At 44.4% G+C, this 25,754-nt stretch overlaps 1 protein-coding gene across 3 annotated transcripts in view; it reads right to left on the bottom strand.

Annotated features, from left to right (window-relative positions):
- Positions 1-25,754, bottom strand: part of FLVCR2 (FLVCR choline and putative heme transporter 2) — a gene marked incomplete at its 5' end in the record, with an annotated part of 52,901 nt that overhangs the window by 13,602 nt on the left and 13,545 nt on the right. For 2 of the 3 annotated variants that reach the window (XM_081862893.1, XM_081862892.1), the window contains 8 exons: positions 3,989-4,044; positions 4,911-5,022; positions 5,328-5,433; positions 6,111-6,221; positions 13,012-13,115; positions 13,834-13,901; positions 18,979-19,119; positions 19,622-19,763. In XM_081862893.1, coding sequence (XP_081719019.1) covers positions 3,989-4,044; positions 4,911-5,022; positions 5,328-5,433; positions 6,111-6,221; positions 13,012-13,115; positions 13,834-13,901; positions 18,979-19,119; positions 19,622-19,763 — 840 coding nt within the window. Of the gene's footprint in view, positions 1-1,107; positions 1,202-3,988; positions 4,045-4,910; positions 5,023-5,327; positions 5,434-6,110; positions 6,222-13,011; positions 13,116-13,833; positions 13,902-18,978; positions 19,120-19,621; positions 19,764-25,754 lie in introns of all 3 variants that reach the window. The other variant, XM_081862891.1, reaches the window with a different exon arrangement.

Here is a 25,754-nt window from a genome sequence, read left to right on the forward strand (position 1 = left end):
TCCTCCCTCCAGGTAAGCAAGAAGCCTTGTTACAGCTGAAGGTATGCCAGCCAAGCAGAAGAACTGGAGATGGTGCAGAATAGGTCCAGTGAGGGGTGTAGCCCCAAGTGCTGGATACCAAATGGGAGACTGGGAACGATAAGCAGAAATGCATTCATACATTTCCGATCTTGCATCTTGTTTGTCCTGATTTACCATTACTAATGTCAGGTATGGTGCCTGTGTATTGAGTCAGCAATATACCTGAAGGATTTCAGAGTCTTTGAAACAATCAAAACATCATTTCATCCTGCAAGTAATGGATCAGGCACAAAAATGGCTTAAGGCAGCCGGTATGTAAACATGTTACATTTTGCAAGCAGCAATGCTAAAAGTTGTGGTAGTGCAGTATGTTTTCATCTCAGGATGTCCTTTGCACATGAATAGCACCCTGAAAGATGCATCAATGTTCACATATTGATTGCTCGCTACTCTACAGTGAGCTTGCACATATATATAACCCCCTCAAATGCCATGGATAGAATTTTTAAATAATTGTAAATCTAGCACCTTCTTGCAGCCAGCCCCCTTCCCACCATGTTTTTACCCGTTCTTGTTTTGACTGCTTCAGAATTCAGCCCAGCATTAAGAAATTCATTACTGCATCCAGTGATTGCCTCTTCACCAACAAACTTGAGAATGGTGAGCAATAAATATGTGAGCACACATTTTCAACAAGAGGAAGGTAAGGTTTAAGGAAAGATAGATAGTCAGATGAAGCATATTCAAGCATGTACTTAGCGGCAACATGAAGGTCTCTTCAGGAAAAAGCGTAGAATTAACATTGCAAAGCAAAGTGCTTTGAGAATTGCAATAGTTATTTTACACAAAAGGCACCAATCCAGTGGCTGTTCTAACTGGAGGACTTAACATTCCTTTCGACAATTGCTTGGTGGGTGATCAAATTTGCATCATAAGCCGAATCCAGCATGCTGGATCCAGTGAGTGTGCTTTTCCCCACACCAAGCCCTTTCTCTACACATTTTGGCCCTGCAACATGCCATTGGTTTGGTGCCAGTGCCATCTCACAGAAAGAGTTGTATAAGCAGGTTAGTATGATTCTCCTACCTTAGTCTGAGAATTACTGATCAGGGATGGGAAATGATGGGATTAAGGTACAATGTCCATAATTCATTATCGGACAGTTACTGCCCTGGAGTCTCTGTAACAACAGCCATATGTCACAATCCCAAAGAGGGGCAGAATTAAAACAAAAACAGGAGGCACAGACAGATAGACAGACAGACAGGGAATCATGATGGAATAAGCTGGTGAAACTCTGCAGAACTGAAAGCGAGTGAGACTTTTGATCACTAAAAATTCCACAGAATGTTCAGCTTTATAAGCCCTGGACTCATTCCAAGGCACAGAAGATCTGATTAACCTAATCCCTGAAGAATTATGTAGTCTCAATGTTAAATAAATTCATTTATTTTAGCTTACTTCTCTTCTGCCAATTTGTTTCACTTTAAGTAAGGAGGCTCCAAATGTTCAGATTAGCATTTTGGGGTCTGAAAGTTATATATTAATGTGGAGCAATGTGTCCCCCCTTAAAATAAAATGAAACCAATTGTGCATTTCTCACTTATGCTTGTGATTCTTCTCAAGACCACTGTGCTCCACCTCTCTGTCGTTCCTTCAGCACCATGTTTTTCCTCCTCTTTTACAACATTATCCCTAGCAATCAGGGATCATGCAGCAAACATGATGGTGCTACAATGCGGTGTCATTAATCAAATTTGGTACTATCAGAACATCACTGGAAAGTAAACAAAGCCAATTCTGAAATAGGTGCTTTACATTGTTTGTAGGTCATTTTATTATTGCGAGCCACCCTGGGCTCCCTTTGGAGAGGGAGGGTGGGTTTTAAATTTGAAAGAATAAATGAATTCAAAGTGAAAACAATGCTTTCCACATGACATTACCTTTCCACATTACCCTGGGCAAAGGAACACATCAATAGGCTGAACGGGTGCCACAGAGAGAGAAGCACTGATACCATTGTTGCCTGGGCTGCTGCCAAGCAAACATGCTATAGCACAGGGGTGGGGAACCTTTGGCCCTCCAGATGTCGCTGAACTATCATTCCCATCATCACTGGTCATTGGACATGTTTGCTGGGGCTGATGGGAGCTGTATTCAGCAATATTTGGAAAGTAAATTTCCCCCCACTACTGTTGCAGTCACTTCTTCTCCTGGTAAGACAGCGATGACACATTTTGAGATACCCTCCCCACCCCCAAAGAAAAACAAAAATCAGGATAACAATGTGAATTAAAGGAAACTCCTCTCTTTTGGCTTAGTCCTATTTGTAACTCCACAATTCAGAATCCAAGACCAGAATCTTCATTATATATTGCAGAAGAGAATCCTTCATTTACCCAATTCAGCATGACCTGATTCAGAGTTAGAATTGCCTCCCCCCCCCCCCCCGTAGAGATTCTGTCCCTTTTAATAACTGCGTAACAGGCAAGTCGTTCCCATCCTGTATCCCAGGAAAAGGTTCAGTTGCTGAATTCTTGCCTGCCACGCAGCTGTCTAGAGCACAGGTACCCTGTCAGAAAAACAGTTCACTGCATAAACTAAATATTTCAATATTTGGCTTTACACAGAAGAATCACATAACTGTCACTGTATCGAGTGCGGGGAGCTTAAACATTAGGAAGTTATTTGAAATTTGTTAGTTTTGTTTGCCTTTTCAAGAACTGTCTTCTGATGAAGATTTAAAACATAATGATGACCCAGGTTGTACTCAATATGTCTGTTTTGAAGTATTGAGTACAGGTAACTTGCAACTCCCGTGCATTTAACTTGTGTTTTACACACCTGGCAAAAAAATAAATAAAAAGAATGCAGAAAGGAGGGAAAAAACTTTGGCAATCCCACCCGCCTTTGAACCCAACGTATTTTGACCATGTGTGTTCTTGGCTTTACTCACTATGCCCAGAATGTAACCCCAGGGTAAGTTGAGAGTCACCTGTACTACTGTGCGTCTGCTACAAAACTTTGCCAAAGATATATGCCAGATACAAAAATCAAATAGTCAGAATATAGACAACAAAAGTAGCAAGGAGAACTTTGGAGGAAAAGCTTATGGAAAGCAGAAATGCCCATCTGGTTCCTGTGCCCAAGGGTCAACTTACAGGCACAGTATCTTAGAGATGGAAGGGATCAGTAGCCCATTCCTCAGCTGAAAGGCAGGATCACCCACCCATCAGACAGTGTGCCCAGTGACACCTTTACACTGTGAGCACCATCACATCCACCCTCTATCTTGTTGCACTGTCCCATGGATTGCATAAGCCCATCTAGTCCCTGCAGGGCTCTTATTATGTTCTCAGAAACAATTACCAGGGATGCTGGGAGTTGCAGTCCAGCAACATCTGGTTCCCTAGTCCTAAATGAATTTAAGATAAGCCAGAACAGCTCCCTGCTGGAGCCTCCATCATCCCTCCCAATCTGCTCTGGAGGGTCCGCCAACACTCATTGGATTTGGGGAACTCTCCATGGCACATTTTGAGGCACATAGTGGGCAGGTAGGAGAGTAGTTTCAGTGTGCACAAGTGAAGTCCATTGTGCGAGTAGGACACCACCCCTGGATATTACCCATGATCTTTCACCTTTCTTTAAGCAGCTGTATTTGCATTTACTTAAGGTTACAAACAGCCTAACACTGGTCTGGCTAGTGCACCAGATGTATGCCCTCAAACAGAGAGATTGCCAGCCTGTCTCTCTCAGTACTCGCAGCTGGTCCCAGGCACATGCCACACTTTCTCCTGGAGGAGAATCCAACAGCATTCAACCGTTAACAACCCAAACCTGGCACAGCTGAGGCAGCAACAATACTCCCTCAAGCTGGCACAGTTATTCATCACAATAAAAGCAAAGGAGACTCACAGGTGCAGACGGTTGGCCATAAGCTACCAGCATAAATATATGATTTACTCACAGTCTGTTCATCGCGCAGGTTGGCCTGCTGTCTCCGGAGATCTGCTTTGATGAAAGCTGGGGCATTGGAGGAAGAGAAAACAGAGCCAGGAAGTCACTGTGTGTTGACCATAAGCAGCTCTTCACAGAGCAATGGAGTTCAAGGCAGGGCAACATGAAGAACATGGCTTACGACTCAGAAAGCACAACGGAAGTAGGGAACAGGGTCTGCCCTCTCCATGGTGGAAAATAAATTATTTTTAAATCTTAGAACATCTATTCCACTTCTTAAATCTACTCCACTTCTTAGCCACCCAAACAGGTCCCCAAGGCAGCTTCCAGATTAAAAGCACAATAACACAATAAAAATACAACAGGATATTAATTCAATTATTAAAACAGCAGCATGGAAGGACACAAAACAACTGGGTTGGCATAAATAGAGCTATTGGAGAAAGAGGATTTTCTTTGCATTTTAATGAGAAAGGTACCTAATGCTCACTTCCTGAACGTACATGCAAACTGAAACACAGCAATTTTACTTGCAAAATTGTGTGAGTCAAAACTGCATACAAAAAAAAAAAATGTGTTTGTTAGGAGAAATTTTCACTCAAAGGCATCTCAGCCTTTTGGCTAAGAAACCATCCTCTATTTTTTAAGACGCTTATGAATTATCATGAGAATTAAAATAATAATAATGATGATGATGATGATGATGAAATGCTACAGAAATGTGGAGTACTGAGTTTAAGACTGAAAGAGAAAATAACTGGAAGAACCAAATTTGACCGATTTGCCATCCCTAGGTTAAAAATAACCATTCAAAGTGATTCAACGTTGCAGCCCTACCCTAAACGTCAGTACTTTAAGCTGGGGTAGCAATACAAGAGTTGTAGGAAGCAGGAGCTGAAAAGGGTTTGACAATGATTGGATAGTGTAGTTACCAGTTATAACAGTGCCGACAAACAGGAAGCTGCAGAGGAAGAGGTTTCCTGCTTGAGTTCCAAAATGTTCAAAGATCTGTGCTTGGCTAATGGTGAAAATTATTCCAAATATCTGAAACAAATTCAAACAAGAGTTACAAAGAAGAAACTGAAGAAAGCTACTGCAGCATAGTCCGGTCACACCGCTCCACCTAGCACACTGGCAAAGCTAAGCAGGGTCCAGTATGGTTTCAAACTGAATGGGAGACCATGTGTTGAGATTCCTGCATTGGTAAGTGTTCAGGGTCCCTTCCAACTCTACAATTCTATGATACCACCTTGAAGAGCTGGATTCATCAACAGAATTCCTGAGCAACAGCAAAGCCAAGCTAAGAAGTGAGTCTGTTTACCTGCTATATTTTCTGAGCACTCACTCACCTGTGCAGCTACATTAAGAAGGCCCGATGACGTCCCTTCCGATTCTGGGTATGTCAGTTCTGCCGCAAATTCAAAGCCCAGTGGTAGGTACCCAGTCATGAAGAAACTGCCAGGAAAGATTGGCGGGGAGGAAAGCATCAGCAGCTGCAACATTTGGGCCATGCAGTTTCAAAGTGAGGGTGCTTCTCCAAGCTCCACTTCAGTCTCAAAGGCATAACCCTATTTGCTTCCCCCTGGCCAGGAACAGTTGGTGGCACAGAGCAGGATGGCATAGCTTACCTTGCTTCCTGTTAGTTACTGCTGGTAACCAAGAGGGGAGGGAGTGAGGCTGCAGGGAAGTCAGTGCAGTGCAGACACAGCAGCAGAAGTGTCTGACTGGCCGTGCGGCAGCACCTGCACTGCACCAACCTCCGAGACGCCTTGCCACTCCCCCTCTTGGTTTACTGTCAGCAACCTCCACATTGGGAAGCCAGGTCAACAACAGCACCCCACCTCACCAGCAGCTGTTGCCCATAGCATTTCATTCAACCACACTCTGCAATGCAAGATGTTCATGGTCAGCAGAGATATGAAAGGATATGATGGCTGCTATGCATATCCCATAGCTCTCACTTTGCCTGGGTATCCATTGTTTGTGGTACTTTCTTACTCTTCACTCCACTGGAGAGGGAAAGAAGAGGCATCTTCATCTCCATGTCAAGGCAGCCGCCATATGCCTTCAGAGTGAAACTCCTTCAAAGAAGAGAAAATTCACCCTGGGTGTGAGAGGAGAAGCAAACTTACCCCAGCACACCTGCTGTCACAAAGACCACCCAGATATGGCCTAGGTCCAGAGTAAACGTGAAAACCACCATGCCCACAAATGACATGATGTAAACCAACAGAGTTGTCTGCCTGTAACAAACAAAACACAATCAGAATGAAGCTACTGTTCTTACACTGTATTCAATGTTTTTAAATTCGGATTTCATTACATTTTAACTAAAATTAAGTTCTATTGTGGGGGGGAACCCCAATAAAAAATCAAATTACCGGGTAATCCGACAGCCTGACAATATTCATCTTTGCATGCAAGAAAGTTGCAGGGGTTCCTCAAACTACAGCCAGGCCAGCAAATGTCTCCTGACAGCAATAGGCCAAAGGAGGTCATGCAATCAGACCTAGAACTCGTGGACATCCAAGGAAGCTTAGGGTTGAAAGATTCAGGATGGTTGTTGAACACCCTGGAACTTCGACATTTTGGCTCCCGAATGATCAAAATCCAGAAGTGACTGTTCCAGTTTTTGAACATTCTTTTAGAAGCTGAACGTCCAATGGGGCTTCTGCAGCTTCCGATTGGATGCAGGAGCTTCCTGCAGCCAATCAAAAGCCATGATTTGGAAGTCAAACGCTTTGGAAGTTGAACTGATTCCCTTCAACAACCAAGGTACGACTGTACTTAATTCAAACAATGTGTAGTTAAACTATGGGACTCGATGGGCAAATAGCCTGATCCAGCAGGCTATTCTTAAGTTCTTAGCTATAGAAAGTGGCAGGCCAGTCCCACCTAATTTGGCAGAGTGAAGTGGCCACCTCAGGTGTCAGGTAATAGCATCAAGTTGTTGGAACACAGATCTATGTGGTGTGCACAACCTGCCTCACACCTCCTAGGCTACCTTGCTGCCCTCAGTTTCAGTGGAGGAGGTGTCTCCTCACCAGGGCTGAAGTAAAATTCAAGCACCGGAACATTTTGTGTCTGTACATGGAATGGAGGAGATACGCCATCCTCTCCTTCACCTCAGGCAGCAAAATGTATTGACCTGGCCCTAGAAAGAGACTGTGGGCCTCATAGTGGTATATCTAGAATGTCACTTTTTAATTTCTGTAATTAAATTAAACACAGGGTATCCTACACAGATGCTGGTAAGAACCAATAGGTATAGGAAACTGGAGAAATTAACAAGGCCAGTTAGTGAAGCTGACACGGCTTATTTCTTGAGAAGCTTTCACTAGTATGCAGGGATTAAAGTAGCGAGCACAGTCAGGAAAGCAGGGAAATCAAAGGACAACTCGAGGATATAAAAAGCACATGGAAATCACTCCCTGCTGCATTTGCCTAGGAAATTAATCTACAGCCGCTCTGAAGGAGATGGCAGCTATTTTTATGCAAGAGCAGAGGTAGAATGTGGGTCCTGCAACAGTCCCCTGAACTTTGCACTGCATCTTACTGCATTGTTAAGCTATCTACCTCAGTCAGAGAGACAGGGAAAAGAGCCTCATGCATGAGCCTACACCAGCTTCCCTGAATTCCCTGAAAACCCCCCACTGCAGTGTTATGTCACTGTAGGGACAACAAAATGGTGGCTGCTAGTTCTCATAGGAGGAGCACTGCTGCCGCCACCATCACTCCTCTTGCCCTCCTTGTCCTCCTCCTCTGCCAGAAGTAGGGCCCTGCCAATATGTCCTACTCCCCATTTCTTACATCTGTAATTCAAAAGTTGTCAAGTCCTGCTCTACCTCTTGTGTAAAAGAGTAAGACTTCCCATTGCTCAGGGACCAGTGAGAAAGCCTGACCTGGAAGATTTTCTAAAGGTCAAGGAGCATCTGCTACTGCTTGGAAGAGGCTTCTGTAGCTGCTCTCAACATGAACTGGCTGAGGTCCCTAAGGTCACCAGCTTCTGACTTATAGCTTGGCAGAGTCCAGACAAACGCTCACATGTGGTATTGTGAGATAATGCGGTTGAATAAAAAGGATGGGAGTGGCGCTGTCGGTTAAACCACTGAGCCTAGGACTTGCCGATCGGAAGGTTGCGGTTTGCATCCCCGCGACGGGATGAGCTCCCGTGGTTCCTGCTCCTGCCAACCTAGCAGTTCAAAAGCACGTCAAAGTGCAAGTAGATAAATAGGTATCGCTCCGGTGGGAAGGTAAACGGCGAGATGAGTGCCGCAACCCCAGAGTCGGTCACGACTGGACCTAATGGTCAGGGCTCCCTTTACCTTTACCTTAAAAAGGTAACAAGCTTTCCCAGCAGCGAACAGCATGGCGGTGCTGTACTCCTCCCCTGACCTCTGGCTGGTGTGTTGCTGCATTATCCTGAGATGGGGAGGAGTACAGTGGCAGCAAGGTTGGCATGGTGCAAGTGCACTGGCGGAGCCAATCTAGTATTCCTGGTGGTGCATTTGGAAAGTCTGATTCACGCTCCTCACCCTCTCCCTCATTGTATGTGACAACGTCTCAGTTGGACAGAGTTGGGCAGCACAGCCCCGGGCTGCTGGCTATACGTTTGCCAGAGAGAAGGGGGGTTAGTAATGGCCTCTTGCTTTGGGACACTCGCCCACGTAACCTGTCAGGATTGAAGCCTTTAATCAACCAAGAAAGGTCTCCCTGCTTCTCCCAACTACTGGCCCTTTAATTGGTCATTTTTTGAACTAGCAAGACCTGGGGGACCTTTACTAACTGAAAGCTCTAATCCTAAATAAACTTCCTTAGAAGTAAGTCCACTTAACTGAATGGGACTTCCTTCTGGGTAAATATCTTGTTCATGATGATGGACACCGTGCAATTGTACAGCCATCTTATTGTCTGTACCATGGCCTTTTGTACATGCTACTAGACAGGAAACAACATGCAATCACTTCCTGCATCACTTTTGAAGCATATTTATCGGGAATGGCAGAGCTTTGAAGCTGATCCAAGCTACTTTACAGTATTAAAGTAAGAACAGGAGTGAGAGCAGGGCTTCAGTACGCTTGCTAGGTATTCCTCGGGTGGAGCAGGGATGGTGAGAGACATTTTACACACAGATTTTTAGGATCTCCCTGGATTTCTTTAAAAAAATCTGCTAGGGAACAGGGAGGGATGTACTTTAATATGGGAAGAGGACAAGAGAGGCTGAGACTGAGTCATCCAAACCTAGTTAGCACTCTGAGTTTGCTATTAAAGGGAGTGAGATTAAGGGCAGTCACGATTTGCATTCTACTTCTAGTCAACTGTGGAAGAGCAATAACTCAGCAGGGCTGCTAAAGTACAGTTACTGTTTACAGTGGTAGGAGGTATATATAAGTTCAGTGATTACAGTTCTGCGTTGGGTCAGAGATCTATCCTTAAGGCTTAATGGGAGGGCAGCCTGCTATTTTCAGAGCAAACATGCACAGAACGACAAGAAGCTGCCAAGTTGTTATATCAGGGATAACCAGGATACAGTAAAATTGTATCCATCTTGCTCCACTCTGAAAAAGCACTCTCTGTAAGTACCCTGCATTCCAGAGAATGGCTTGGCAGGAGGGATGGGTACCTTTCCCAGTTATATATATCAGCAACAGTTTCCTTACATCGCCCCTGTCAAGCTAAGAGAAAAGGAAAAAATAACGCCCCACTAGAGAGTGTCACAGAAGCCCTTACCAGCATGATCTAATTGGTCATGCAACTTCTCAAAAGCTTCCTTCTCAAATGATAATAATAATTTTTAAAACCTCTTCCTGTACTTTAGGGGATTTATAGCATTTATGTTTGTGTGTGCATGGATTAATTCTTATCCATAAGTGGTAAAAACGGCAAGAGGCTTTGCAGGATCCTTGTTAAATCAGATGAGCAGAAACACATCACTCCCTAGCAGCAAATTCACCCAAAAGAATTCATTTTACTCACCTCTGTTTCAGGGTAGTCCTACATGTTACTGCGGGAAGCAGGCTGGACCCCCCCCCCCGGAAGTGATAGTTGAACCCTTAGCCGATAAATATTTACAAATTACACATCTGGGAGCCATATTTGCTTTGGCAGCTAAGAAGCTCCAGTCCAGTTATGTTAATGCATCATACTTTATGCTGTTGATTTTCATGCTGCAGACTTCTATGCTGTAGATGTTACTGGTAATGTTGTGCGATTTTAGAGGAATCCCTTTGTTGTTCATTGTGAAGGCCTTTGGCTACATACAATAAATTGATTGATTGATACTGAGAGAAGCATAAACCAAGTGTTCACCTCACTGCGCTAAAGTGAGGGAGAGGGAGGTATCTGCAGGGGAGAAGGGTTTATCCTTCCCCTGAAAGTCTATTATTTGCCAAAATAATAATGCTTCCTTCCTCCTCCACACACTTATCTTCTTCACTTGTTCTTTCTGTCATCCCAGCTTAACTACGTATAGAGCCTCTATAGAGAAAGCATGATGTTAAGCAGTGCTAAAAACTAGCCGTTAGGGGCTGCTGTTTAAGACAGAAAGCCCTTTGATGGAGATTTCCATGCAGTGGCACAGCCAGTGGCGTAGCGTGGGGGGTGCAGGGGGGGCCGGCCGCACCGGGCGCAACATCTTGGGGGGGCGCACTCACCGCCTCCGGAGTCGTCGAAGAGCCTCGGGCGCAGGCTGTAGCAGAGCCCCATGTCTCACAGAACCAACGAGCTGTGCGCACGTCTGGCCTGAAGGTGTCCGGCAGGCAGCGGCTCTCAGCGCTCGCCGCGGTCCCCGCGCTTCAGGGCCGCGGAGGGCGCGCCAGGCAGCCCCTCCTCACAGCCCCCCCCCGCCCCCGCCGCCGCCGCCGCTGCAGCTGCTGGGCCATGTTGCATTTTCCTCGCCTCTCTGCCCTCCTCCTCCTCCAGGCAAGCGGTGTCGTTTGGGCGGCAGTGCCAGCAGCAACTCGCCTCAGATCACCTGACACGGACCCGCTGCCGTGGCTACCTTACCGTAAACACCCCAGCCCAGGCAGCGGCAAGAAGAAGCTGGCAGCGGCGGCAGGTTAGGGGTTAGGGGCGCAAATTACTTGCCTTGCCCCAGGTTAGGGGGCGCAAATTACTTGCCTTGCCCCGGGTTAGGAGGTGCAAATTACTTGCCTTGCCCCGGGTGCTGACAACCCACACTACGCCGCTGGGCACAGCTGCCTTCTGGGAAGTATAAATCAGCAAGGCCACACGCCTGGAGCAGGCCTGGATTGAGTCACACCACCAGGGTCACAACACTTGTGAGGATAGAGGAATTATCCTTATACAGGGTCACTGAATTATAGTATGTGCAGCTAGATGGACAGTGACAACTCTGTGCCGCACATTGGGCAATTTTTTAAAAAATTACCTTTAGAAATACTTAAAGCAATTTATGAAACCCAGATATTTAAGGACTGTTTGAACACACCACAGTGGCAGAAAATTAAAAGTTTTTGTCCCTAGGTACCAAACTTTCAATAGCTCTAGCTTTGCACAACAGAAAACACCCTGACAACCCGCAGCCTTCTGCAAAATTCCTACTTCCTAGCTCTTCACCACTCAACTTTTCAATTCCAGTCCATTACAGTGGTACCTCGGGTTACATACGCTTCACGTTACAGATGCTTCATGTTACAGACTCAGCTAACCCAGAAATAGTACCTCGGGTTAAGAACTTTGCTTCAGGATGAGAACAGAAATCATGCTCCGGCGGCACGGCAGCAGCAGGAGGCCCCATTAGCTAAAGTGGTCTTCAGGTTAAGAACAGTTTCAGGTTAAGAACGGACCTCCGGAATGAATTAAGTACTTAACCCGAGGTACCACTGTATTAACCTCTCCTGCATCCTGAAGAGTGCTTTGAGATCGGTCTTTGCTCTTAGTTTTCCTCACAATACTTTGTTTGTGGGCGCACTCACTCACTTTCATTGCCTTATCACAGAAAATCTTCCTGCTGAGGTAAGGCATTTGTCTTATCAGATAAAAACTTGTATCGCTTCAGTTTTTATTATATTAGTGGTTGGCTTTAATTGCTGTGAGCTGCCTTGAGTGGTGTGAAGGCACCAGAAAAGCAGGAAACACATTTTTATATAACTAAATACATTTGCAGGGGAGAATCAGTGGCGGGGGGGGGGGGAGTTAAGCATCCCTACCTCCTGCCCAGCAATTTTTCCTTGTGTCAGCGCACATCTGCCAAGAGAGCATCTAATCTGGACCTAAGAGGAGTATTGTGGTGCATCTCAATTCCCCTTTCCTCTAGTTACCCACCTCTCTTTCCCTAGAAACACATTCAAAAAGTTACAGGCATATCTTAGGAAGTAAATCAATGCAATATCTTAGGGATGCTACACATTTAAACCAGCCTTTCTACAATATGAGGGACGTGGGTGGTGCTGTGGGTTAAACCACAGAGCCTAGGACTTGCCGCTGAGAAGGTTGGTGGTTCGAATCCCCACGACAGGGTGAGCTCCCATTGCTCAGTCCCAGCTCCTGCCAACCTAGCAGTTCGAAAGCACATCAAAGTGCAAGTAGATAAATAGGTACCACTCCAGAGGGAAGGTAAACGGCGTTTCTGTGTGCTGCTCTGGTTTGCCACATGACCTGGAAGCTGTACATCGGCTACCTTGGCCAGTAAAGCGAGATGAGCGCCACAACCCCAGAGTTGTTCACGAATGGACCTAATGGTCAGGGGTCACTTTACCTTTACTTCTACAATATATAAAAATGCTCTTGGACCTCTTGGCAAGCCTTTACTCCAAACTGTGGTCCCCGCATCTTCCTCCTACCAACCTTTTAAAAAATAAACAAAATGCTATACTTTCTGTTAGTCCCTCCAATGCACAGTTCATTTAGCTAGGACAAGCACAGCCTCACACTGCAAATAGTAGAAGTCACAGGCACATGTGCCAAGGATTTCAGCCAAATAGCTCCAAAGCTCTTCCAAAGCAGGAAGCAGCTCCTGCAGAGTTTCCCCCTATACTTACCTGCTGAATAGCGGTGGTATAAAGGACTTACTTGTATGTTTTGGTTCTGTCCAACCAGAGGCCAGTGATCAAAGCTCCAACCATGCCAGCCACGACAATGGTGAGGCCAATGCGACCAGCGTTCAGCTGCTCATCCTGCATCAGCAACACACAAATGCACAGAGCAGTTTGCTTTCAAGCACACAAACAGCTGGAGGGACAACAGGAGACCTCAGGGTGGAACCAAGAGCACTGAAAACCGATGTGGTACACAGGACCCAGGGGGTAGGCTGGGACCAGAGAGACCCTGCTCAAGGCTCCACTCCAGCAGTGAGGCTCACTAGGTGAGAATCAACCTTCGGGCAATGGAATGAGAACCTGCTCCAGCCTGAGGACCACATACTCACATGCACAATTTCCCAAGGGCAGCATGCCAGTGATTAAAGAGGCCGGCAGCAAAAGTGGGCATGGACTAGGGAGAATCTGGAGGCATTATCAGCACTACTAGGCTTTGAAGACACTGTTGGGAGGTGGTATTATATTCCTGATCCACACACGTACACAAAATCAGGAGTGTTTCTCCCATGCACAAGGCTTAAAATGACATTCTGCTTGGAATACGCATGCATGAAATCTGCCTTGATTTTTCGAATGCCTCTCTTCCTTTTCCCCTTGAGCATCAGAAAATGACTGAGTGCTCACATACATGGAATTAAGAGGCTCAGAAATTATTTTCAGCCTCGTGTTCTCAGGCTCTCGCCTTCGTTCTTCATTCTAAGGTTCCCCTAGAACAGAGGATCACAGGCATCTATTATGCAGCAAGGGCCAGTGTCCTGAAGGGGAAGCTATGACACCTGAACAGAATGTCACTTACCTTATAGTGGCTGATCACCATGCGGGTGAGTAGGGTCGAGAGAGCATAGAAGCAGCCTGTGTTTAAACCTGGAAGGTAGATAACAAGACAGCAAATTCATAGCGTGCCCTGGATTATGAGACACACAGCAGCACTGCCAGGTCTCAACCACAAAATCCAGTGAGGTCAAAGCTAAATCGGGGTTTGAACCCTTGTTAAAGTCTGGACAAACACACATAGACCAGCTTTGTTGTCTTCGCAATCTTGATACTAATCTTCAGGTATTTCCTGAACACACACAACACCCTTTCCTCTTCCTGCAATTGTACACTTGAGTTTATTTATTGGGACAGGGGGGAAATTAAGAAATACAGTACTGAAATGCAGGCACACAGACAGGACAATGACTAGAAGAGGGCATTACTTTGGAACAAGCATCATTCATTCACATCAAAGCTGTTGTCTCATTAGCCAGGTAGGAGCCGGAGGGAGGGTAGAGATAATGAAAAACCCAGAGCACAGGTGAGAGGGATGCAGTACACAGGGATGCAGTCTGCAATTCCTCTTTCACAATTTTCTAGAGGAGACCATCTGAATAACTGGGCACAGCCTTTGATGTACACTTTTATTGCAGCCCAGCTCTCCCCACAAGGCCAGCCGCTGCCGCTGTCACCATTCCTACTTCTAAAATAGTGTGGTGTTTCTTCACAGCTCCATCAATGTCTCTAGCGGAGCCTTTCTCTGCGTTTCAGTTTCCGTGTTTAACGGGAAGGAGACAAATGAGCTGTTTCAACATCCCCAAAGCACAATGCAGCAGTTTGGATTCCTAAAGGGGACTTGTCAGAACAATAACGAAATGCACAAACTGCACAGATTCATCACTGGCCTCTGCCCACAGTAGAATTAATTGCCGCAGACACAGCAGTGATTTCTAAACCTTTCATCGCTATCGATCCTTTTCTTTAAAGTTAGGACCTGATTTGTATGATCAGGTCCAAGAGATCAGTGACAGTTCACTGCCCTTCTGCTCAGTGTGGACGGTAATATCAATCATCATCATCACCATCACCACCATCATCTCAGTAGGATGGACTGCTAGTTTGACCACACTTACAATGAATCCAAATTCTGCCAGCAGTGCTGTGGCAAAAAAAACAACACTGCAGAATATTTAACATGGCCATACAGAACGCAGAATGGAAAGCCTGTTATTTACAAAAGGGAGATAAACCACACAGAAGGAAGTCAAGAACTCCCAGTCGAGAGACATGACAGTGAACTTTGAATACTCCTGTCTTCTTCAGGAGGAAGGTCGATTGCAATCACTCTGGCACACTCTTCAAACAATCAGCAAGCCAACCACCGAGGAAGTGATAAGGCAGGCAAGATGCTGACAGCACACATTCCAGGGGACCATCTGACCCTGAACATAGGCAGCAGCACACCTTGCCCTTTGTGCTACACTGTTTTGACAGAGAAATGGGATGCATTGAAGGATATGCTTAAGGCCAATAACACAGTCTTGGCGGGGTGGAGGGTGGGGGAACTGGTAGAAGTCAGGAACTTGCAAGGACTCTGGAATTCATTTCATGCCATTTGTACAAATAAAACCACATCCTTTCTCTTGTCACAAGACCACAGCATCACAAGATTTTAGTGTGACCTTATAGAGAAGCATGCAGAGCCCTACTTGTTACAGCTGTCATTGCTGTAAAAGAAACAACCACATACACACACACACCCAAACCAATGCGTGACTTCACTGAAAAGCTTCATGATAAATTTGGAAGCCAAAAGGAATGTCCTATTAATTTGTATGAGAAAATGAATGCCTGGCTAACTGCTCATTAGAGAAAGTTTTGTCATCTCCCTTTCTCCCCTAGTGCTTTTTGTTTGTTTGTTTGAACCTTATTAGAGTTTGAACCATTGGCAGAGTCTTGGGAAAGGGTGGAAAAAATTGCTTGTGGAGGCCAGATGAAGCCCCCGAACTGAGAGTTGGCTATCCCTGTTCCAGCCATGCTACTGCTATACCTACCTGCTCCCTGTCACAGTTTAATCCAAAGCAAGATTCACCCCCCACAATTCCCCCCACACACACCTAGCAATATTTAAGTCCAATGTAGCCACAGCAGTGCAGCTGTGGAATGATTATCTGGAGGGAGGGAAATAAGTGACACCCTGCCTCTATATAGTCCAAGATATACGAAATATTTGGTTGTTTTGGATGTTTTCAACCTGCTTATCTGTGAAAGGAGGCTGGGAAAGAGGTTAAAAGGAATAGTTTTCAAAACTATAGACTGGAAAAACCCTGGGATACTCTGGGAGGAAGGGCAGGATATAAATTGAATACATAAATCATAACACATAATAACTGAAACAAAATAAAAAAATTAAAAAATCTTTCCAGTAGCACCTTAGAGACCAATTTAGTTATTGGTATGAGCTTTCGTGTGCATGGACACTTCTTCAGAAACCATGCACACGAAAGCTCATACCAATAACTAACTTAAAGTTGGTCTCTAAGGTGCTACTGGAAGGGATTTTTATATTTTTTTATATTTATTTTATTTTGTTTTGACTACGGCAGACCAACACGGCTAGCTACCTGTAACTAGTACATAATAACTGGCTACACATTGCTTTGGACTGCCCTGGGCAAGATAAAGCAACCAACAAATTTAATACTAATAATAACTAAATGGCCTAAATGTGAGAAATGCTCTCAGGAAGATCCATTTCCATCCTTTTTTTTTTTAATTACTTTAATCCGTAACTGATCCCTGCCTCTTTCTTCTGAATTCCGTTCCACTGAATGACAGGGACAAAAGAGAGAGAGAAGACTTTCTGTCTGAAAGTCGTGCGTCTCTATTTCCTCAAAAGAATTCAAATGCAGAACAATAGTAGGACTGTCTCTAGCAACTAATTGTGATGCTCAGAGCAGCAGAGATGCCTGAATGCAAAAAGACTGCAGTACAGTACTGGTTCTGGAGGGATTAAGGAGAAGCAGGAACACTCTGCAAACTGTATTCCCACTCAAGACATCTTCTGCACTGTGCACAGGAGGAAGGAAAAAAAGACACCCCAAAATTGCTCCATCTCTTTCAGCCAGGAAGCCAAACCACCCAATCACTCCTTTGGCTACATAGCAGAACTGGAGCCAGAGCTCTCACAGCAATGAGAGGTCTGTCTTTACAACACTGCATACCCTGATCTCTCAAATAAACAAATAAGGTGGTTGTTGTCTAGAGCTAGAGAGAACCCATAGAAAACAGGAGACATATCAATCTTTTCTGTTACTGTGGAGAGAGAACTGAACACAACCATCAAATCACTCTCGCTGTGCTAGGGCCCATAACTGAGACTTCTGTTGAGCAGAAGACATTGGGAGGAATTATGAGGCTTTGATTCTGTCTGGGCAAGCATTTCAGTTTGTCGGACAGAATAATTCCCCCTCTTCTCCTGCCACATGCTGTCCCCGGGGGTACTCCCATCCAACTCCTGAGTCAATTTTGGGGCAGGGTGTGTGTGTGCAGGAGGAGGGCGGGACAGGCCTACTGTGCAAGTGGAAGTCTTTGCTTAGGGCTTCTGCTGACAGGACTCCTCAGCTGAACCCTCCCCACACATTTCCACAGAACTTTACAACTCCTCCCTGTTTATAGATGCTTCCTCAAAGGAGGTTTCTTCATATTCTATTCAAAAACTTTCCCTTCCTTTTTATTTTCTCTGAGTTGCTGGTTTGTTAAAGGTTTTTTGGTGTGTGTGTTTGCAAAATTAGGAAGAAAAATACCGTATTTTTTGCTCTATAAGACACACTTTTCCCCTCCTAAAAAGTAAGGGGAAATGTGTGTGCATCTTGTGGAGCGAATGCAGGCTGTGCAGCTATCCCAGAAGCCAGAACAGCAAGAGGGATTGCTGCTTTCACTGCATAGCGATCCCTCTTGCTGTTCTGGCTTCTGAGATTCAGAATATTTTTTTTTCCTTTTCCTCCTCCAGAAACTAGGTGCGTCTTGTGGTCTGGTGCGTCTTATAGAGTGAAAAATACGGTACTTGTTTTAAAGCTATCCCTCCGTACTGTGTTGGCAAATAGAGTTTCCAGTTTCAACCTTCATATTTAACTGACTGAGTTAAAAATATGAAATTGCATGTGCTCAGAGTTGTTGTTGTTTATCAAAGTTAGCAAACTGTGTCTTATGGAGTTTAGCATTTAAAGCAGTGGAATAAAGTGGGGTGGAAGAGAAATGTTCATTGTGTCTTCAATACTGACACATGAAGAAATCAGAGGAGTGCCTCTAAACATTTTGATGATGGTGCTGACAGCAGCAAGAATCTTCTGTCAAGACTAAGTACAAGGAAGCTTTCTTCTTAATAAAAAGTTACAACCTTTTACATAGGTGGGGCTAACAGAAAGGGGAACACAAATCACAACAGATCATGGGATGTGGTTCTGACTGTGCTCTTTCCTCACAAAATATTAGTTGCAGACTGTCTTAAAGGAAATTGTTTTTTTTTTATTAAATTTTGACATAAATATATTTCGCAAACGTACAAAAGACAGAATGAAAAAGAAAAAAACAGAAAAAGGGGGGGGGGAGAAAAAGAAAAAGAGAAAAAAAAGAAATACATGAAATACATACAACTTTAATGACATTGATCGACTTCCCTTTATCTCGATTTCGGAAAATATTACCTTGTTTATCTATCTGCTGTGTCTATTCCTTAATAAAACTTTTTACGTAGTAAGTGTTATCTCATGCCTACTGTGATTTCTGTAAGTACATATGTGTTTCTGATCAACATTTTGATTTTCCCCTTGTCTCTATTTCCATATATATCCTAAATTTGTCCCATTCATTTTTAAATTTTAAACTTCTTTGATTTCTTATTTTCTGTGTCAATTTAGCCAGAGATTGGATGCTTTGGTATGTGTCTTTCTAAAAGCTGAATTAATTTTAATTGTATTTTATCTTTAACTCGATTTGGAATGTTTTCTGTGTTGTTGGTTTTTTTAAAGGACGGCTTATTACAAAAGGAGTTGCAGTTTTATACTTAAGCTTGCTGCCTTGAGTACTGTATGGCACAAAGGCAGCCTAAGAATTAAAGAAAACGAATGAATGACAGAGAAACTGCCATGTTGGCTGCTTCTTATCAGCAGGAAAGGAACCTTACCATAACTGACTATTAGAAGCACAAAGTTGACATTGCGAAACAGACGGACAATAGATTGCAGATAGGAATATTCCTCAGGTGATGCTGTATAGATCAAGGCTTGGGCCCGGCTCGGAGGATATGCAGGCTTTTCCTTGAACACTATGGAAAGAGCACAGAACCAGAAATTAGGGATGGATTGGACGCTGTGCCCAACTCTGCAGAACAAACATAGGAGCATTGGCAAAGAACCTTGCAGAGCAGGGGCTGATTTTGACAGAAGGGTGGGGCCTCAGCCTGTCAATCACCTGATGTCACATGATCTCCTTTGGCCCTTATGAGTGATTTAGATGGCGATGAAGCCATGGAAGCTTCAGCAATCAACTGATCACCGCCACTTGCATGGCATGTGTATGGCACTTTGCAAGCCCTGGTGGTTAGCTGATGAGAAGCCGATTTCAGAAAAGAATAAACCTATCTGGTGCAAACTTTAGTCATCATTCTCACCTAGAGGTTTGTCATATGGATTTACTATTTCCAGACAGTACATATTTTACAGGAAGCAGGTGTCAAAAAGAGAAGTTCACGATTTCCGGATTTCACAAAGTGTCCAAACCTGATTTATAAATCAGCCTTAAACTGTATCCCACTTAAGTCTACTTACCAAAAGCTACTAAGATGAAGAGTGCTGTTGCCACAGCTGCAGTCATAAAAAACATGATGCTAATATGATAGGCCAGCTTCTCCTCCTCTTCCACATCGGGAACCAGAACTGGAGGCAGGAGGAAACCCACTGCAATGCCAAGCTAAACACAGAAAACATCATCAGATGCTGTTTGTCATCTCTCACACTTGTCTAGTCCAGTAAACTTATCTATGGTCTACGGAGGAGGTTGTTTTAAATCTACTTCATCTCATATTTTACCGAAAGCCATCAGAAGTGATCACTGCAGAACCACCACTTATCCTGACAGGAGCAACATTATGCATAGAGGACCCTTGTCCTTCCAACTCTACCATTTTATGATTAACAAATCCTATAAAGGCTCAGAATTCTACAGCTATCAATTCTGCTTATGCTAGCTTCACCAGCTAAAGCCAAATTCCACAGTTTAAGCTGGCGGAGTATGCACAAATATCCAAACATTTGGATACACTTGGCTAGACATTCTTAAGACCAGTATTAAGCCCACCCAACATTCATTTGAAGCTAGGCACTAGTAAAATACAGTCCTTAGGAGTGTGCCTTTGACTATAAATTGTTAGGAATCACAAGTAGGAAGAATGCTATTGCGCTCATATCCTAACAGACTTTACATAGTCATTTGTTTAGCCACTATGAAAACAGGATGCTGGACTAGACGTGCCTTTGGCTGAATCCAGGAGAGTTCCTCTTATGTTAACTGCCTCTCAAATTGACATCAAGTTAATACCAATTTGCGTGTGAATATACCTATTCAACTGAACAAAACCCCAAACAGTGTACAGAGGACCATAACACCCATAACAATGATGAAATTATAGAACATCAACATGAGTAAGATACATAAGCAAAAACCTTTTGACATCTTAAGCAAAAGCTACATATTCTTACTGAAGGCTTGAAAGAATAAAAATGTATCAAAGTGTTTTCTAAAGGTTGTGAGATTTAAGCCCAGATGAGCTCCCCATTGTCAGGAAGTTTTTTAGGCTGCCTCCTGTGAACTCTCACAATTTTAAACAGCAAAGGAATTTCAACCAGGGCTCATTGAACTAGCATGCAATGTTCTTGCACTGAGCCTTGTGTTAAGGTGCGCTAGCACTTTGTGCCTCAGCCCTATGTATAATTACATCGCCGCCCTAAATACACAAAAGGGTTAAATTGTTTCCCAAATTTTAAAATGCAAAGCCTTTTCAAAGAGGAAATCCAAAACTAGGTATCCTTTTTAAAGATATTCATACGAGTCGATAAGGATGGGTACTTCATATCAACCCTGCAGCTAACAAACATGGATGAACCTAATATTGTACATGCTGTGACATCCCAGCATGTCAGTTCTCCTAGCTGAGACACAGGGAGAATGGGCTTAGTTAATACAGTACATCACTCCCTTTAAGAGCAAACTCAGGTGTTGAGTGCCAACAGAAACTGATCTAAAACAGGGGTGCTGAGAAACCAAAGAGAGGTACTGGCCAACTTAGGTGTGAGGGGGAGCCTGTCCAATAAGGACTAAGCATACTCATGTTGGGAAATAGAAACTGGGAATTTGGTGTGGGGATGGCTGGTCTGCTGGGGGAGGTTGTAGCAGGTTGGCTGAACAGTTGCTGGGAATCGCAAGGAGGCAGTGCTGTTGCATTCAGGTGCTGCCTTTGCATTTCCCCATAACATTTGATTTACCGCTAAGAGAACAGGATTGTGGCCTAGATGGGCCGCTGACCTAATTTAGCAGACTCTTCTCTTCTTATACTGTGAGATGAAAAGACAATGTAGTATTTTGTGGCAGGTCCCACCTTTTTGTCTAACTGCGCATTCCTTCACAAGAAGTCTACTCTAAATAGACTAAGTGAACTGGAAAAACTTATTCTCTCTTTTACAGACGATGGTGGGCTCTCAGGCCAGACTTTCAGCATTTGTGACTGCTATGCAGGCTGCATGGCTGTGTCTTGCTTATCTTGTATGAAGGTGGAATCAAAGCTTTGCTTTTCTACATGAAAGACTTGACTTGCATATTTAGGTTAATGTGCCCTGCTCTGTCACAACCAACTCTACGGACTGCTGTTTAAACACAGAACCAGAATACATCGCTTCTGTTTTGTTGGTATTACCAGCTATTTCACAATAACTGTGAAACAGGAGCAGAACTTAGGAAAACTGAAATATATAATTGTTATTACAAACATATATGACAAATGTGTTACAAAATAAATTGTGAAAACTAAATAGCTCCTCATGTTATGGTGGAGAAATTCAAATTATGGACTGTGTCATGTTTGACCTTTCAATATATTAACTTGTTTTCAATTGTGAAACCAATAATACCATCTAAACTTACAAATCATTAACTCCCACAATGTTTGCTGGAGATCTTCATTTGCCAGGCATCGCCCTGAAAGTCCCTCTTATCATTCCACACCTGGGCTGCTTTGGAGCTATTATCATAGTGAGACAAATGTGGGCAGAGATTCCTGAAACTCAGATCATTTGTATGAATGACAGAGCCGCAACTGAAAGCTATAATGCAGTGATGTCTATCAGGTAGATCGCGGGATGAAAGAAAGTGATCACCGAATGTAATGTTGGCCTCTAAAAAAAGCTCCACAACTTTGGCCCTTCCCTCCAATGTCAATGGGTAGATCACTGCCAGTTTTTTATACCGGGAACAGATTGCAGTCCCTTGGGAGTAGGACGTCCCTGCTATAATGTAATGCACAACATATCCCACTTCAGTGCATGGGACAATTAAGAAGAGATTTCCAAGAATTTTGCCACTAGCACTTTCAGTGTGAGAAGCACTTCAAACTGCTTATCACGTTCATCCTGGAAAAGGGCCCTATAAATATGTAAGTGCATCCACTTTGTGGACTGGAAACAAACAAACTCAAAGGTAAGTGCCCTGCCCAAGGATAGAGTAGACTTTTTGATGGCTCAGTGGCATCATAAACTATTGTGCCATGTTTTAGACCACAACTAAAAGTTGCGCTTCTATTCAGGTCACTCTGTTCAACTCCTCTCAAAAGCAATGACAAACCTAGACAGCATCTTAAAAAGTAGAGATATCACCTTGCCCACAAAGGTCCGTATAGTAAAAGCTATGGTTTTCCCAGTAGTGATGTATGGAAGTGAGAGCTGGACCACAAAGAAGGCTGATCGCCAAAGAATTGATGCTTTTGAATTATGGTGCTGGAGGAGACTCTTGAGAGTCCCATGGACTGCAAGAAGATGAAACCTATCCATTCTGAAGGAAATCAGCCCTGAGTGCTCACTGGAAGGACAGATCGTGAAGCTGAGGCTCCAATACTTTGGCCACCTCATGAGAAGAGAAGACTCCCTGAAAAAGACCCTGATGCTGGGAAAGACTGAGGGCACAAGGAGAAGGGGACAACAGAGGATGAGATGGTTGGACAGTGTTCTCGAAGCTACCAGCATGAGTTTGACCAAACTGCGGGAGGCAGTGGAAGACAGAAGTGCCTGGCGTGCTCTGGTCCATGGGGTCACGAAGAGTCGGACACGACTAAACGACTAAACAACAACAATTCCCAAGGTCCCCAAAAGAAGACAACCAGCTTAATTTCTCTATAGCTGTGAGGAAAGAATACAGATCTGAGCCTTTACTTGAAAAGGAAATAAGGCCACTGGCCACACTGGCTGGGAGTTGGAGTCCATGGAATATTTGGAGGTCCCCCATCCCTGATCTACAACTATAGCAAATCCTAAAACTGATGCCAGCTACTTCCTCCCACAGACCAGCATGCAATAGTAGATCAGAACAAACCTAAAATTTAAATATTCCTCTTGTCATTTCTTCTGTTTTTACATGCTCAGCTGGTGGTTAGGATAAAAGAAATTTGGTCAAATTTCTTCACTATCATGACGGGCAATCCTGCACTTCACATGTGGTTCGGAGACAGTTGCCAATATACCGTATTTTTTGCTCTATAAGACTCACTTTTTCCCACCTAGAAAGTAAGGGGAAATGTGTGTGCGTCTTATGGAGCGAATGCAGTCTGCGCAGCTATCCCAGAAGCCAGAACAGCAAGAGGGATTGCTGCTTTCACTGCACAGTGATCCCTCTTGCTGTTCTGGCTTCTGAGATTCAGAATATATTTTTTCTTGTTTTCCTCCTCCAAAAACTAGGTGCGTCTTGTGGTCTGGTGCATCTTATAGAGCGAAAAATACGGTAGTTCCTTCCGTTGGCAGGAAAACCACAACAGGCTCTAAGAACAACTTTTAATTTGGATACATTGGGTAGCATTCAACATAGCATTACTCAGAGTAAAAGGAAAAGGTAAAGGACTGCTGACAGTTAAGTCCAGTCACGAACAACTCTGGGGTTGTGGCGCTCATCTCGCTTTACTGGCCGAGGGAGCCGACGTTTGTCCGCAGTTTTTCCGGGTCATGTGGCCAGCATGACTAAGCCACTTCTGATGAAACCAGAGCAGCACACAGAAACGCCGTTTACCTTCCCGCTGGAGCGGTACCTATTTATCTACTTGCACTTTGATGTGCTTTCAAACTGCTAGGTCGGCAGGAGCAGGGGCCGAGCAACAGGTGCTCACCCCGTCGTGGAGATTCGAACCGCCAACCTTCCAATCAGCAAACCCTAGGCTCAGTGGTTTAGACCACAGCGCCACCCGCGTCCCTGTACTCAGAGTGCATCCATTGAAATTAATTAATAAGGTTAACTGAGGTCCATTAATTTCAACAGGTCTACTCTAAGTAAAACTCAGTTGTCTACTACCCAGTGTTTTGTGAACACTGTTAAACGAAGAGTAAAAAAGCAGAAAGAAGCCCCCCAAAAATATGTTAAAGTCAATCTTGCTTTTTCACTTTTTTTTATTACAGACAAAAGCAAAATGAAAAGGTTTAAGCATTATTTCTCAAAGAAGCCAAAGACTCACACATCCTGGCAATCCTTATGATTGCACCTCCTAGAAGGATTTTCCAGAAAACTTTTTGTCCACAATTAAAATGAGCCTGAAATGTCTGTCAGTGAGAAAAAGAATTAATGAGCTCTGCCCAGTGGCGTAGCGTGGGGGGTGCAGGGGGGGCCGGCCGCACCGGGCGCAACATCTGGGGTTAGGGCAAATCCACAGGTTAGGGGGCGCAAATCCACGGGTTAGGGGGCGCAAATTACTTGCCTTGCCCCGGGTGCTGACAACCCACGCTACGCCACTGGCTCTGCCAGGCCTTTCAGGATTTTTGGAAGGAAATGAATGCAAAGGCAAGAGACATCACCTCTCTTTTCAAGTGGTGCATATAGCCTTACTTGACACCCCACTGCACTTTGCCCTATTTTCTCCAGTCATGCTTCAGCTCTACTCAAACACAAATACACCTTATGCTTTCATTTGTTTTATTTCCCTAGACACCCAGTGTAAAATATCTGTGATCCCCCCCTTTATTTACCGGTAATTATAGGCATTGGAGTTGGGATGTTGGGAGTGATTTTCAATAGACCACAGCATAAGGTAAAGGTAAAGGGACCCCTGACCATTAGGTCCAGTCATGGCCGACTCTAGGGTTGCAGTGCTCATCTCGCTTTAGTGGCCAAGGGAGCCGGCATACAGCTTCTGGGTCATGTGGCCAGCATGACTAAGCCACTTCTGGCAAACCAGAGCAGCGCACAGAAATGCCGTTTACCTTCCTGCGGGAACGGTACCTATTTATCTACTTGCCCTTTGACGTGCTTTCGAACTGCTAGGTTGGCAGGAGCAGGAACTGAGCAACGGGAGCTCACCCCGTCATGGGGATTTGAACCGCCGACCTTCTGATTGGCAAGTCCTAGGCTCAGTGGTTTAACCCACAGCGCCACCCGCGTCCCTTGGACCACTGTGGATGCATTTCCCCTAATAAACATGGAAGTGGGCACGTGATCCTTTCCCATGTAAGAACTGCCTTCGTGGAGGATGTATATGACCAGTGGTACCAGCAAAACCACTGCTGGACAAACACCCTCCAAGTACCACAATCCCTCCACCCTCCTTTCCAGGCTGGTTTGCACAAAACACAAATAGACTGACTCAACCTCACCACACACAAATAATGTATATTGCTTTCTAATATAGCACAAAGGACTCCATTTAGAAAAGCAATTTGA

This window comes from Podarcis erhardii (assembly GCF_964252035.2).
Source record: "Podarcis erhardii genome assembly, chromosome: 1".
Taxonomy (NCBI): domain Eukaryota; kingdom Metazoa; phylum Chordata; class Lepidosauria; order Squamata; family Lacertidae; genus Podarcis; species Podarcis erhardii.